This window comes from Papio anubis, chromosome 16, assembly GCF_008728515.1.
Source record: "Papio anubis isolate 15944 chromosome 16, Panubis1.0, whole genome shotgun sequence".
NCBI classification, from domain to species: Eukaryota; Metazoa; Chordata; class Mammalia; order Primates; family Cercopithecidae; genus Papio; species Papio anubis.
In genome coordinates, this window is record NC_044991.1 from 90071025 (window position 1) to 90084480 (window position 13456).

At 50.7% G+C, this 13456-nt stretch overlaps 2 protein-coding genes across 3 annotated transcripts in view; one reads left to right on the top strand and one right to left on the bottom strand.

Moving 5' to 3' along the window:
* Positions 1–4842, bottom strand: part of DIDO1 (death inducer-obliterator 1) — a 61707-nt gene extending 56865 nt beyond the window's left edge. For both annotated transcript variants that reach the window (XM_003904511.4, XM_031656902.1), the window contains exon 1: positions 4684–4842. The gene's annotated coding sequence lies outside the window, so the exon portion shown is untranslated. The remainder of the gene's footprint in view (positions 1–4683) is intronic.
* A 135-nt stretch (positions 4843–4977) lies between these two features.
* On the top strand, positions 4978–12376 carry GID8 (GID complex subunit 8 homolog). Its single transcript, XM_003904514.5, has 5 exons — positions 4978–5148; positions 7933–8062; positions 9757–9953; positions 10263–10460; positions 11486–12376. Exons 2-5 carry the CDS (start codon positions 7945–7947, stop codon positions 11657–11659), a joined length of 687 nt encoding a protein of 228 aa, XP_003904563.1. The 5' UTR covers positions 4978–5148; positions 7933–7944; the 3' UTR covers positions 11660–12376.
* The last annotated feature ends 1080 nt before the right edge of the window (positions 12377–13456 follow it).

Sequence of the window (13456 nt, forward strand, 5' to 3'; positions counted from 1 at the left end):
GAGCCAAGATCGCGCCACTGCACTCCAGCCTGGGCAACAAGAGTGAAATTCTGTCTCAAAAATAATAATAATAATAATAATAATATGTGCAGCAGACTACAGGAAAATTCTTTCTTACCCCTTTCCAACATGTCTAAGAATAATTGTTTAAAATACTGTGAAAAGTGAAGTCTATGAAAATTGAGGTCTGCGTGTTTCCTTCCTACTTGTGCCAATCATTCTGAGCATCAACAACGGATGGGTTTATCAACTATCCTGAAAAATAAGGTGGTTTGATTTGCCCGATCTCTTTGAAAGCCTGAAGTCTCCAGTATGTAGGGGTTTGATTTTATGCTTTTGGGTTTTGAGAGTAAAACAAAACATCCATGGGAATAATGTGGTTTTGAAACACGGCTGATATCCTGGTTTTTTAAACATTCTATGATTTGAGTACAGGAAACACTCTACGTAATTACACCTGTAATCCCAGCACACTGGGAGGCCGAGGCAGGAGGATTGCTTGCGCCCAGAAGTTTGAGAACAGCCTGGGCAACATAGCGAGAACTCTCCTCTACAAAAAATAAATGAAATTAGCTGGGTGTGGTGGCTTCCGCTTGTAGTCCCAGCTACTCAAAAGGCTAACATGGGAGGATTAGCTGGGAGGTGTAGGTGTAGGTTGCAGTGAGCTGTTATCACGCCACTGCACTCCAGCCTAGGCAAACTGCTTTCCCCTTTTTAAAAACTCATTAATGTTCTTTTACAACTAATATACCTTTAGCACTCCTCTTTCTGTTCATCTCTTTCAATATGAAAGAACTCAAGTTCAAAGCCACCACCTCAGCTTGCAAGACACTGGAAGCTCTGAACACCTGGTTGCCCCTCAGCTGACGGTAAGGGCCAAGCCTGTGGTTTCTCTAGTCCACAGGCCCACCTCTGTCACAGGAAAGCTCAGACAGTTGATGAATCCAGCAGGCTGAAATCCTTGTCACTGTCCCAGATGTCAACCGGTGTAGCCCTGCACCCTCTCGAGCTGTCCCAGGACCCACCTACCTCTTTCCTGCTCTCCTGCACCCTTGGTGACCCTCCATGCTGGTGTCTTCAGAGCTCTGGCCCAGGCTCTCCTCCTCTCCCTCCACCCATACCTTCTCCACGGAGACTTCATGCACACCTGGCTGTAGGTGCCTTTATCTCTGCCTGGATCCAGGCACCATCATTCACCTGCTCCCCTGGCATCTCCACGTGAATGCCTCAAATGCACTTCAAAACCTATCTAACACAAGCAAAATGAGCTTAGGACTTCTGACCTCCCTACTACATACATCCAGACTCTTCTCTGGCGTTCCCTATCCAGAGGATGGTCCCACCACCCTATACATTCATAGGCCAGAAGCTGAGAAATGATCCTTGACCCCCCTCCCTGCTCCTCAGTCTCACCTGCTGCTGCAGCATTTGGTGGCATCTAGCTCACTGCTCACTTCTCAGTACATATGTGCGTGGCCCGAATGGCTTCTGAACGCCTTCAATATACTACGCTGTCTTCACCTCACCCCTGTTCAACACACTCCAATGTTTCCCATTCCCATCACATCACTCAACTTCTTGCTCTCTCATTAAAAACTATCAAAAGGCGAGTTTTGGCAGCTTCACCCTGGACTTCCCTGCTGGAAACTGCTAACATAGCTTCTTGAAACTCAACACCCTGTGGCTTCAAGGAGCACCTTTGAAGCCCCTGGTTCTTGTCAGACCCCCCTGGTCATCCTCTTGCTACCGTTCATAGGCAACTTCTTCCTCAGCGAATACAGCTTGCAGCTCTGCATTCCGGACTTGATCCACTCCTTGTCTCCACAGACTTCCTCTGAATACTGTAGCCATCAACTCTCAGCTCTCACCCTGCTCTTCCCCTTGAGCTTTAGATGTGTCCTACAGGCACCTCCAATTCAATGAGGCCCACGCTGAACGCACCACCTTTCCCTCATTGTTGCACCTCCTTCTTCCTCATGATCATTCTCAGTTGGTGCCACCACCTCATCAGCTGTGCTACTCACCCGCATCACTCTGGTCTTCCTTCTTAGCTCCCACAAATTAGCAGTCCCACCAAGGACTGCTCATTTCCCCCCTGACTGAAGGTCTCTTTCCATTTTTGCTAGTATTGCTTCTAGTTAAGATCCTCATAATCATTCTCTCATTTATTCCTTCATCACTCAACAAATAAATATTTATGGAGCTCCTATTACGAACTAGACTTCAGCCATAATCAACTCACATGAAGCTTACCATTTTACGGTGAATCATGACATCCCATCAGGTGGTAACCACACGGACCGTGTGCTAAGAGCCACCAAAAGGTAATTTGGGATTGTGTGCAAGTATAAAGGAAAGGCACTCAATCCAGCTTTGTTTAAGGAAGACTTCCCCAAGAAAGCCTCGTCTCTACTGAGGAGGTGAGCAGGAGTTAGCCTAGGGAAGTGTTTTACACGCAGGGCCCAGACTGTGAGAGCACAGCGATAACAAAGCTTGTTGACATGAGAAAACCTCCAGTCGGCTGGGATGGCTGGAGCAGAGAGTAAGATCAGGAGTGCAGACTTACAGCTGCGCTAACTTTACGTAGGCAATTTGGGAGTCCCCAAGGGATGTTAGGAGGCTAGAGTCAATGAGTGATGGCTTTTGGAGAGATCATCCCGCCTGCTACGTGAGAGGTAGTGACAGGACTTCTGGAACTCAACAGGAGTTATGGAGATGCCCTGGCAGTCCAAAAAGCAAAGATGATGGTTTCCATTTATGGTGGAAGAGGCTGGGAAACAACACAAAGGAGCCAGTTTCTAGAGAGGATTAAGGAGGGGGCTCAAGTAGGACTTGGTAACTGGCTGGCTGCTGGGAGGAGAGGTATTAACCTGTGACCCACAGGCAAGCACTGAGAAAGCCTCTTTGACCTGGAATGTTAAGGAATGTCCCCTGAAGGCGCTAGCACTCAAGCTTTCTGCTCACGCATCCCCTTGCACACCTGCATCCCCTTGCACACTTTTTCGTTGACGTTCAGGCTGGGCGTGGTGGCTAACGCCTGTAAACCCAGCACTTCGGAGGCCGAGGTGGGAGGATGGCTTGGGCCCAGAAGATGGAGACCAGCCTAGGCAAGAAGGCAAGACCCCATCTCTAAAAAACTTAAAAAATAAAAATAGGCCGGGCGCAGTGGTTCACGCCTGTAATCCCAGCACCCTGGGAGGCCAAGGTGGGTGATCATTTGAGGTCAGGAGTTCGAGACCAGCCTGGCCAACATGGTGAAACCCCGCCTGTTCTAAAAACACAAAATAATTAGCCGGGCGTGGTGGCGGGTGCCTATAGTTCCAGCTACTCGGGAGGCTGAGGCAGGAGAATCACTTGAACCCAGGAGGCGGAGGTTGCAGTGAGCCGATATCGTGACAGTGCACTCCAGCCTGGGCAACAAAGTGAGACTCCTTCTCAAAAAATAAATAAAATAAAATAAAAATAGGCCGGGCGCCGGGGCTCGCGCCTGTAATTCCTAGCACTTTGGGAGGCTGAGGCGGGCGGATCACGAGGTCAAGAGATAGAGACCAGCCTGACGAACAAGGTGAAACTCCATCTCTACTAAAAATACAAAAATTAGCTGGGCGTGGTGGCGCGCGCCTGTAGTCCCAGCTACTCGAGAGGCTGAGACAGGAGAATCGCTTGAACCCAGGAGGTGGAAGTTGCAGTGAGCCGAGATGACGCCACTGCGCTCCAGCCTGGGGACAGAGTGAGACTCCGTCTAAAATAAACAAACACATAAATACCAAGAACTGTTGACCAGAGGGTTAGGTAGTTGCAAATGATGTAATTACTGGCTTGTACTGCCTCTGTGTATAAAACATAATGTTGTCAAGACTTTAGACCTATAGATTTAGCTCCTTCGATTAACGGAAAATGTCCAAAACCAGTCTTCCTCCAAACTATTTGCCGAACTGGACTTACTGTCGCTGAGTAGACAGACCGACATAGCTTACACGTTATTCAGCTCACTTGTAAGCAAACACACGAAACCACCTCACCCCCGACTGCTACTTCAGAAAGAAGCCGTCCGTGAATTCCTCGCAGATGAAATCAGGGGCTGCCCCTCAAGGACTCTATTTCTTCCTTCGGCTCTATTAAATACTTTGAGTTACTTCCCAGCAACAGAAACATGGGACCCTGCGATGACAGAGTTTGCATTCCTCCCGAGCGGACAGGCAATAAGCAAGTAAACGCGCAAATACCTAAGTGCGGCCTCAACCCGCGCTCCTGCCCGGCGGTCTCCAGTGACCGAGTACCCCCGGCCCTGCCCCGCGCCGCCGCCGGGACTCCGCCCCACAAGCATGTGGGGTCTCCTTTGTCCCGCGCGCCCTGGCCGCGACCCGCCCTTCGGCGCAGCCCCTGGGAGGCGCCCTGAGGGCAGGGCCCTTCTGATTCCCCACCTGGCCTCGAGTGAGGACGCGCTCAATAACATCTCGAGTAAAGCCGAGGAACTCGCTTCAACGAGCAAAGAGCACAGCTCTCGCCCAGCCCGGTCTCGGGTCCGCGGTCTCTCCCTGGGCCTCAGGGACACCAGCCCTGGAAGGCCGCCGGTCGGGAGGGGACTCCTTCCCCGTCTCAGGGGCGGCCGCGGACACCCGGCGCCTTTCCCCCGCCCCACTCCGTCCAGCCTCACGCAAACGACAGGAAAAGAGCTGGGACCTTCGCCTCCGACTCAGTGTAGACGTCGCCATCCCGGCTCCAGGTTTCCGCACTCCAACGCCTCCGCAGCAGCCATCTTGCCAGAGGCGGCCGACGCCTTTTGACTCTCGCGCCAACCCGTAGCGCGACGACTCCGCGAGGGGAGTTCTGCGCAAGGACGGAAACTAGGTCCCGCGCTTCCGGGAGGCCGTCCGCCCCGCCTCCTCGCGGGGGCGCTTCATTGGTCATCGGCTCGCGCTCTCGCGCTCTCGTGCTGTCGCGAGAGGTGCTGAGGGGCGGCCGCCGGTGCGCCTGCCCTCCTGCTCCCCGCCCCCGCCCCCGCCCCCGCCTCCGCCTCCGCCGCGGCCCCCGCCTCCGCCTCCTTCTACTCGGGCGCCCCAGCCGCCGCCACCCCTCCCCGGCCCAGGAGAGGCTGCGGAATCGCGGCCGCCCAGACCGCGCAGCGTTGGAGGCAGGTTCCGCACGGTAAGATGGCGGCGGCGGCGGGCCCGGGCGGCCGGGCCGAGCGTCTCCCGGGACCTGGGCGGGCGGGCAGGCGGGATGCGGCCGGGGTGCGCGCCGCCCGCGTTTTGGGGGCCTTGGAAGCGCCGGCGCTGGCAGGTGCGGAGCTGGGGCGTGCAGTGAGTCCCGCTCCGGACGGCCGCCCCGCGCCGGTGCCCAGGGGGCAGTCAGGGCTCAGCCTCCAGGCGCGCGGCCTCAGGCGCCGGTGTTCAGGGGCGGTCCTTGCCAGCCTGAGGGGCGGCGGTAGCTGTCTCTGTGGAGGAGCGACGTCTGTAACGAGGTCTTTTAAACAAAATCTGCTGCTTTAAAGCAGAAACCGAGCGGGTGAGGACGTAAAGTGTGGCATGGAAAGTAGGGTTTTCTTCTGTTGAATCTTGTTATGCTGGAGTTTGAGACTGCCGAGCTCTTCCTGCTAACAACAGGACGGGCTAGTTCTACAAAGTTGTTGCTTTTCATGGGCGCATGTAACTGCCCGGAGTGGAAGCGCTGTGAGTGCCCAACACCGAATGGGCTGAGAGAAAAAGGTGCCTTTTCGTAGGGACCTCTTAACCTTGGTCCTAGGGCCGTGCGCGGTGGCAGAGGTCGAAGTGGGCGGATCTCTTGAGCCCACGAGTTCGAGACCAGCCGGGGCAACAGCGAGACTCCCGTCTCTGCTAAAAATAAAAAAATTAGCCAGGCGGGGTGGTGCGCTCCTGTTGTCCCAGCTCCTCGGGAGGCTGAGGTGGGAGGATCGCTTGAGCCCAGGAGGTCGAGGCTGCAGTGAGCCACTGCCCTCCAGCCTGTCTCAAAAAAAGAAAAAAGAAAGAAAGAGAAAATGGGTCCTTAAGTTACCTTTAATTGTCGTGAATAAAAATTTGGTCTCAGTGAGTTTTGCAATTGATTATGAGAGAATGGGTGTTCGTGTGTGACAGCGACTGACTCCTGGTTTCTCCTCCACTTTACCTGCCGCTCCGCAGCAAGTTTTCTTCTGCTGGTGCCACTTTCTCTGCTTGACCTTCAAGGATGGCATCCTCCAAGTAATAACGATTCTCATTCCCTATCTACACTCATTCTGTGGTCTTTGCTGAATTCTTGGTTTTAAATATCCCTGTGCTCCCACACACACACCCCCCCTCCCTCCCCCCCACTCCCCAAACCCTCTGAGACCTTCTTTTTATTCACCCCCCCCCCCCCCCCCCCCCCCCCCCCCCCCCCCCCGCTTTCACTAATTCATGTTTTCAGCAGTGAGCTCAGAATCTGTAATCCAGGCACCTGCTTGATTTCTCCAGCCGCATGTCTAATAGTCACGTCAAACTTGCCCTGCTCCTCAAACCTGTTCTTCTTCCAGTCCTTCCTCCTTATTTGTGGTCCCATCTTGCAGGGCCTCTCATGCTTGAAACCTGTGACCATCTTCGATTCTTCCCTTTCTTTTGTCCGGTAATCTTCTGTCCAGCAGCAGCCATTGACTCTGCGGCCAAAGCATCTTAATCTCACCTTGCTCCCCATCTCTTCTGATGATGTTCTCTCTCACTTGGGTGTCTCCCTAATGGACCTGCTGCTCAGCTCTCACCACCCTGCATTCATCCCATTTTCAGCCAAGAGACCAAAGTTTTTTAATTTATTGAAACAATTCAGCAGTACTTTGTATAAAGTAGCATCGTATAACATATGTATCAGTGACAAAACAGAAAGACCGAGTGGACTGTGGCATGCCCCTGCCTGTCTCAGGTACCTGCTCATTCTCCCATAGCTGCAACAACTGCCTCGGGCTTCAGCCATTTGCCCCTCCCACAGATAACCCCCTTCTGAGTGTCAGCTTTCATGCCCTTATTTTAAAAAACAAAATAGGTTTGCCACATATTTGTTGCTAAAGCACATATCTTGTATTTTGTCTTCTTGTTCCTAATAAAACTCAGGCCACATTTTGCCTCTCCCTCATCTCTTTTCATTCAGATTTTTTTATGAGAGTCATCCATGTGACTTTGTGTGATGTTCATTTATTTTAACTGCTTTATGAAATTTTCTTGTGTGAATACATGACCACTGTCCCTTCTCAGCAATGCTGAAATCTAAACATCTCTAAAACCAAAGTTTCTGGTTTTGTTTTTAACCTGTTTGGTGGCCAAAACCTCACCAGGTGAAGTTTAATAGCCTCTACTACTTAGTATGGATACTTAACACATTACACTGAAGAAATAATGTCTGATGATGGGGAGCTCCCCCAAACTCCAGTGAGGCTGTTATGTGGTAAATTGTGCCAAATAATCGTTGTACATTGAAGAATTCTGAATTCCAAAACCCATCTGCCCAAGGGTTTTAAACACACAGTTGTTCTGTGTGCCACAGTCCCTTGGTCCATGCTGCTGTTGAAGGAACACTCAGGTGGGTGACTTCCACATTTCTGCCGCTTTGAACAGTGCTTCTGTGAACAGCGTTGTCTGTGTTTGGTGCATCCTGATGAGTTTTTCTAGAATATAAATGTATTAAAAGTAGAATTCCTGGGTTGTGAGGAGCACACATATTCAGCTTCATAAGGAATGCCAGATTGTTTTCGTAGTATAGTCCATTCTCCTGATAATGCAGTAGAAAAGTTCAAGTGAACTTCTTTGCTAAGCACTGGCGTTCTCAGTCCGGTGGGTGTCCCATGGCAGCGTTCTCTTTCAGTGCATGCTCAGTGTGGGAATCTCTAGCTCACAGCTCTCCAGCGCTACCCTTTGCACCTGGAGGAGCATCTAAACCCCTCCCTCAGCTGTTATTTTTTTCCTGTAGAAATAAATCAGAATGAGTTATGCAGAAAAACCCGATGAAATCACGAAAGATGAGTGGATGGAAAAGCTCAATAACTTGCACGTCCAGAGAGCAGACATGAACCGCCTCATCATGAACTACCTGGTCACAGGTAATGGCTTACAGCAAGGATGTTGTTGCGCGAATGTGATTCTCCCTTTTTGAACACATAAAGAGTGCTGTAGCCGTGAGGTTTGATGACGTAGTTATTTGTGTTCAGACATTATAAAAACACAATGCTAACCTGATAAGTTTGTAAATTATCATGTGAAAGATAACCTTTTCTGAAGATGAGATTATTCCAGGTCTCTGAGCCCTAACACAAACCCATTTCTCAGCCTTTGACAGTTTTACAGTTAGTCAAGATAACTGAGACTGTTGTGAAGTAAGTATATTTAAAGCCAAATTGTTGATCTCCTCTGGCCAGTCTGCTTGAGTATGGTGGCCTGTTTCCAGAAGGTATGCCCAACTCAGGACGAGAATGGGGAAGGGCAGAAGTGTGCAGAGGGAAATAACACTCAGGCTGTTCTTGATGTCGGCTGGAGGAAGGGCAGTGCTTTATATGGCGAGAAAATAGATGTTTTTAAAAGGCATGACATGAAAAATCTCCCTCCTGGGCGGGCGCGGTGGCTCAAGCCTGTAATCCCAGCACTGGGAGGAGGCCGAGATGGGAAGCGGATCCGCGAGGTCGAGGAAGACCGAGACCATCCTGTAGCTAACCGCGGTGAAACCCGTCTCTACTAAGAAATACAAAAATAGCCAGGCGAGGTGCTTGGCGCTGTAGTCCCAGCTACTTCCGGGGAGAGCTGGGCGGAGAATGGCGTGAACCCGGCCCGGGCTACGGTAGGCGAGATCCGGCCACTGCACTCCAGCCTAGGCGACAGCTGAGGCTCAGATCTCAAAAAAAAAAAAAAAGAAAAATCTCCCTCCTGTTAGTCCCCATTTCGTACTCCCAAATTAATCTCTGTGAAAATTTTTTAGGCCAAACATGGTGGCTCATGCTTGTAATCCCAGCACTTTGAGAGGCAGAGGAAGATTACTTGAGCCTAGAAGTTGGAGATCAGCCTGGGCAACATAGTAAGACCTTGTCTCTACAAAAACAATTTTTTAATTAGCTGGGTATGGTGGCTTGTGCCTGTAGTCCCAGCTACTTGGGAGGCTGAGGTGGGAGGATCACTTAAGCCCGGGAGGTGCAGGTTGCAGTGAGCCAAGACTGTGTCACCGCCGTCCAGCCTGGGAGAGTAAGTGGGACCCCATCTCAAAAAAAAATATTTTTGGAAGGTGATGAGGAAATTTAGGCCTATAATTATGTCGGGGGCAGGGGAAGGGGCACACATGCTAGCTTTAAAAAATTGTAGACACTCTTAAGAGGTGGGAGTCACCAGGCCACTGCAGGTGGAGCTGGCCATGGAGGGCTCCTGTGCTGTGGAGGCTGAGCCGGCTGTGGAGGCTGAGCCAGTGTGACTTGCCTAATCTGGCACCAGAGCTGCAGCTGCTGGCATCTGGACCTATTATCTGTCCTCTCAAAGGAGCCCACACCAACACACTAGGCCAGCAGCCATTCTGACCCCTTTGCTAACAGGTTAGAGTTTTTGGATGGGATAACAAAGTATATTCTTCTCATTTTCTGTATGTATTTTGAGAGCATGACTTGTAAATTACAAAGATATTAATACCGGGTTCCTGAGAAAGTGTGGTTCACATTAGAGGTGATTAATTGAGGCAGTTGGAGTTTCTGGAGACACAAAGTCTTTGCCTTAATTCCTTGCTCACTTTCCTAGCAGTGAAGATGGTTTTTCTTTTCAGAGGGCTTTAAGGAAGCAGCGGAGAAGTTTCGAATGGAATCTGGGATCGAACCTAGTGTGGATCTGGAAACACTTGATGAACGAATCAAGATCCGGGAGATGATACTGAAAGGTCAGATTCAGGAGGCCATCGCCTTGATCAATAGCCTCCACCCAGAGCTCTTGGACACAAACCGGTATCTTTACTTCCATTTGCAGGTGAGTTTCAGGAGAGAGCCATCTGGTTTGTGGATACTTGATAAGTTAAAGTTATTTGCAATGATCGAGAAATAACTAGGCTAGTTTGCTTTAATGTTATTTTAATGCGTGTGCGGGGGAGGGGTTTGAGTTTGCTCTTTTATGTAGTTCAGAAGCTATTTTTTGTTTTAAAAATGCGAATTTGATAACTCAGAGATGCAAGAAAAGTCTTCCCTCTGTGATGTACTTTTGATGGGGACCCTGGTACCACCTGCCCTGAGTCCCTGTCTTGGGTGTGTGTGGGTCAAGCTTGTCTGTCTCTGCCTCCAGCAACAGCATTTGATCGAGCTGATCCGCCAGCGGGAGACAGAGGCGGCGCTGGAGTTTGCGCAGACTCAGCTGGCGGAGCAGGGCGAGGAGAGCCGAGAGTGCCTCACAGAGATGGAGCGTACGCTGGCACTGCTGGCCTTTGACAGTCCCGAGGAGTCGCCCTTCGGAGACCTCCTCCACACCATGCAGAGGCAGAAGGTGGGGCCCACCAGAGGGAAGCTTTCTTCCACTCCCAGCGTGCTCCGAGGGGGCTTCGCAAAGACACCAAGTGTGTGGCTTTGTGGTGTGGACTGAGAGGTGGCTTCTGTGCCTGGGATGCTAAGTGGTTCCCTCATGACTCTTTTTTTGGAGATGAAGTCTTGCTCTGTCGCCCAGGCTGGAGTGCAGTGACGAGATCTCGGTTCACTGCAACCCCCGCCTCCTGTGTTCAAGCGATTCTCCTGCCTCTACCTCCCTAGTAACTGAACTACAGGAGTGTGCCACCATGCCCAGCTAATTTTTGTATTTTTAGTAGACACAGGGTTTCACCATATTGGCCAGGCTGCTCTCAAACTCCTGACCTCAGGTGATCCAGCCTCCCAGAGTGCTGAGATTACAGGTGTGAGCCACCGTGCCTGGCCCGTCTCTGGCTTTTAATCTTTTGTCAAACTAGGGGCAACAGACTTGGTGTCCGTTGCAGAGTATTCACACCCTTTGCTGATTTCTCATGTTTATCTGAACCTTCTTCCTGTTTAGGTCCCAAGTATTTTTCATTTAAAATCCTGTTTTCTGAAACTTTTCTCTCCTCACTGCTGTTTTTGTCTGGCAGAACATGACAGCTCCTCACCTTCCCAGACCCAGGTCCCTCTTCCCCCAGGTCCTCTCCTAGGGCTCTGTCCTCCCTACACTGTCTTGGAAGGATGGCCTGTCCTAGAGTCCACTTGAGATGTTTTCTTGAGGCTTGTGAGGAGGGTGCTGGTATGTCCTGCTACGCTGGTCTTGCCTCTCCACAGTCCCCTCAGCACTTTGTTCAAGCCCTGCTCATGGCACGTAACTGCCATGGAGGCTGGATGTGACATTTGCCGACCAGACTGTGAGCTTCCCCAGGCGAGGACTATGTGTTTCATGTCCCGAGAGCGTCTTGCAGTTAAGGGCTTAATCTTTGTTTAAACTGCATATTTTTAATAGACTCTACTGGTGCTCTGCGTGTGTGGTGGTTTTTATCTGATGTATTTACATTCTAGGTGTGGAGTGAAGTTAACCAAGCTGTCCTAGATTATGAAAATCGCGAGTCAACACCCAAACTGGCAAAATTACTGAAACTACTACTTTGGGCTCAGAACGAGCTGGACCAGAAGAAAGTAAAATATCCCAAAATGACAGACCTCAGCAAGGGCGTGATCGAGGAACCCAAGTAACGCCTGCGCTTGTGTGGTGGACCCAGCACCACCCCTGCGTCGTGGGACTTGCCTCAGATCAGCCTGCGACTGCAAGATTCTCACTGCAGTAGAGAACTCTTTTTCTCCCTTGTACTTTTTTTTGACCTGGCATCTTTTTTATAGGGAAAAATGGCCTTTGTAGGCAGTGGAAAACTTGCAAGGAAAGCTGCCGTCTCTTTGGCAGTCTGATGCAGACCCTGCACTCTGGCACTCGCTGAAGAATCTGGAAGGCTGCGGTTTGCTCTTCCAGCGTTCCGGGGGCCTCTGACTGCTGAAGGATTTGGTTGGCCACGGAGGGCTGTGCTGTTAGGCTGCATCCCACTCAAAATACAGGAAAAGCACGAATCATGATTCTGCTTTCTGTTAGCTTAGGCAGACATTGGGCCTTCACCTACAAGTTTTTCCTTACCCCAGTGGTTTTTGTGTGTTTTTTTTTTCCTCCATAGGAAAGAATATATAAATTTGTAAATCCTAATTCAAAGACGGCGTGTGTGTGAGGGCATTGAGTTTGATTTGTTTTCCCTTTGGTCTGGGTTGTGTGGCTTTTGGGAGATGCGTGTGAGGGGCTATGTGTTTTTTAATTTTTTAAATATATATTTTGGTGCTGTGTATGGTGAAAGACTTGTTCATAGTGGATCAATGAACCATCTCTTCTGGGCAGTTTTGTTGAAAATAAAGGTTTCTCTTTGATTTCAAGAATGACCAAAATGGCCTCTAAAAGGTGTTAATCATCTCAAATGACCTTTTGTCTTTGGGGCATTCTTCCCCCGTGTTAGTGGCAGTGGCTTTTTCTGGTTCCTGCAGCTAGAAAGGCCACTTGGCCCTGTGCTGAGGGAGCAGCCTTCATTAGAACGAGGCAGCCCTTGGGCAGTGGGGACGCAGGGCCCCAGCTGGTGTGTGCGACTCTTGGCAGAAGGAATGTGTGTTCAGCCTCAGTGATCTGCCCTTCAGCATCTCGGCAGCATCTCATCTTCCATTGTCAGCTGGCTCTGTGGATGTCCTGCTTCTGTTCACTCACAGAACTGTCCCCTGCTCCATGGTGGGCAGGAGGGAAGTGGTGCAGGGCCGTGTGCATTGCCTGCGAGTCGGGACAGTTGATGGGCACATGGCCATGTAGCTCTGGGCGCAGATGTGTTTGGATTCGTTGCAGCGGACCACGGGCACTGTTGACCCCACTGAGCAGTGCTAAGTGTTGGTTTTGTGGACGTTCATGGAATTGCTGACCCATCCAAGGGCGTCCTTTGGAGCCAGTGGAGCCTGCAGGTGCATCTGAGGGGCGAAATGCTGCTAGCACTTGAATCTGGGATCTTGCCTTATTTTCAAGGAGCAAGGCATCTTGACAAGCACAGTCTGGGTGTGGTAGCCAGCTCGCCAGTGCCTGAGCCGGTCAGGTCATCTGCCTCTGAGGAACCATCCTCACTGAGCTCCTGCATCCCTTGAGTGTTGATCACGAGGTGTCCATAGCATTGTTCTCATCTCTGAATGATGCTTCCTTCTCCGTTGAAGCCTGTCGAAGTTGTGTTTTCAAGCCCTCTACTTCTCTTTCCAGTAGGTGGGAGCTTTTGGCAGTATTTACTTTTACCTAGATGGCTTGTGTAGTCCAGTAAGAGATGCAAAGGTAAAATTGCTGCAGTTGTTACAGAAACTTGGTGGCCTCCAGACCGACTCATTGGCTGCCCTTTGGATTTTGTGAGGATGCAGTACTGGGGAGGTGGTGCTTCCCTATCCCCTAGAAATGCTGCCTTCCAACTACCGCTCTCCCAGATGTGACCTTTG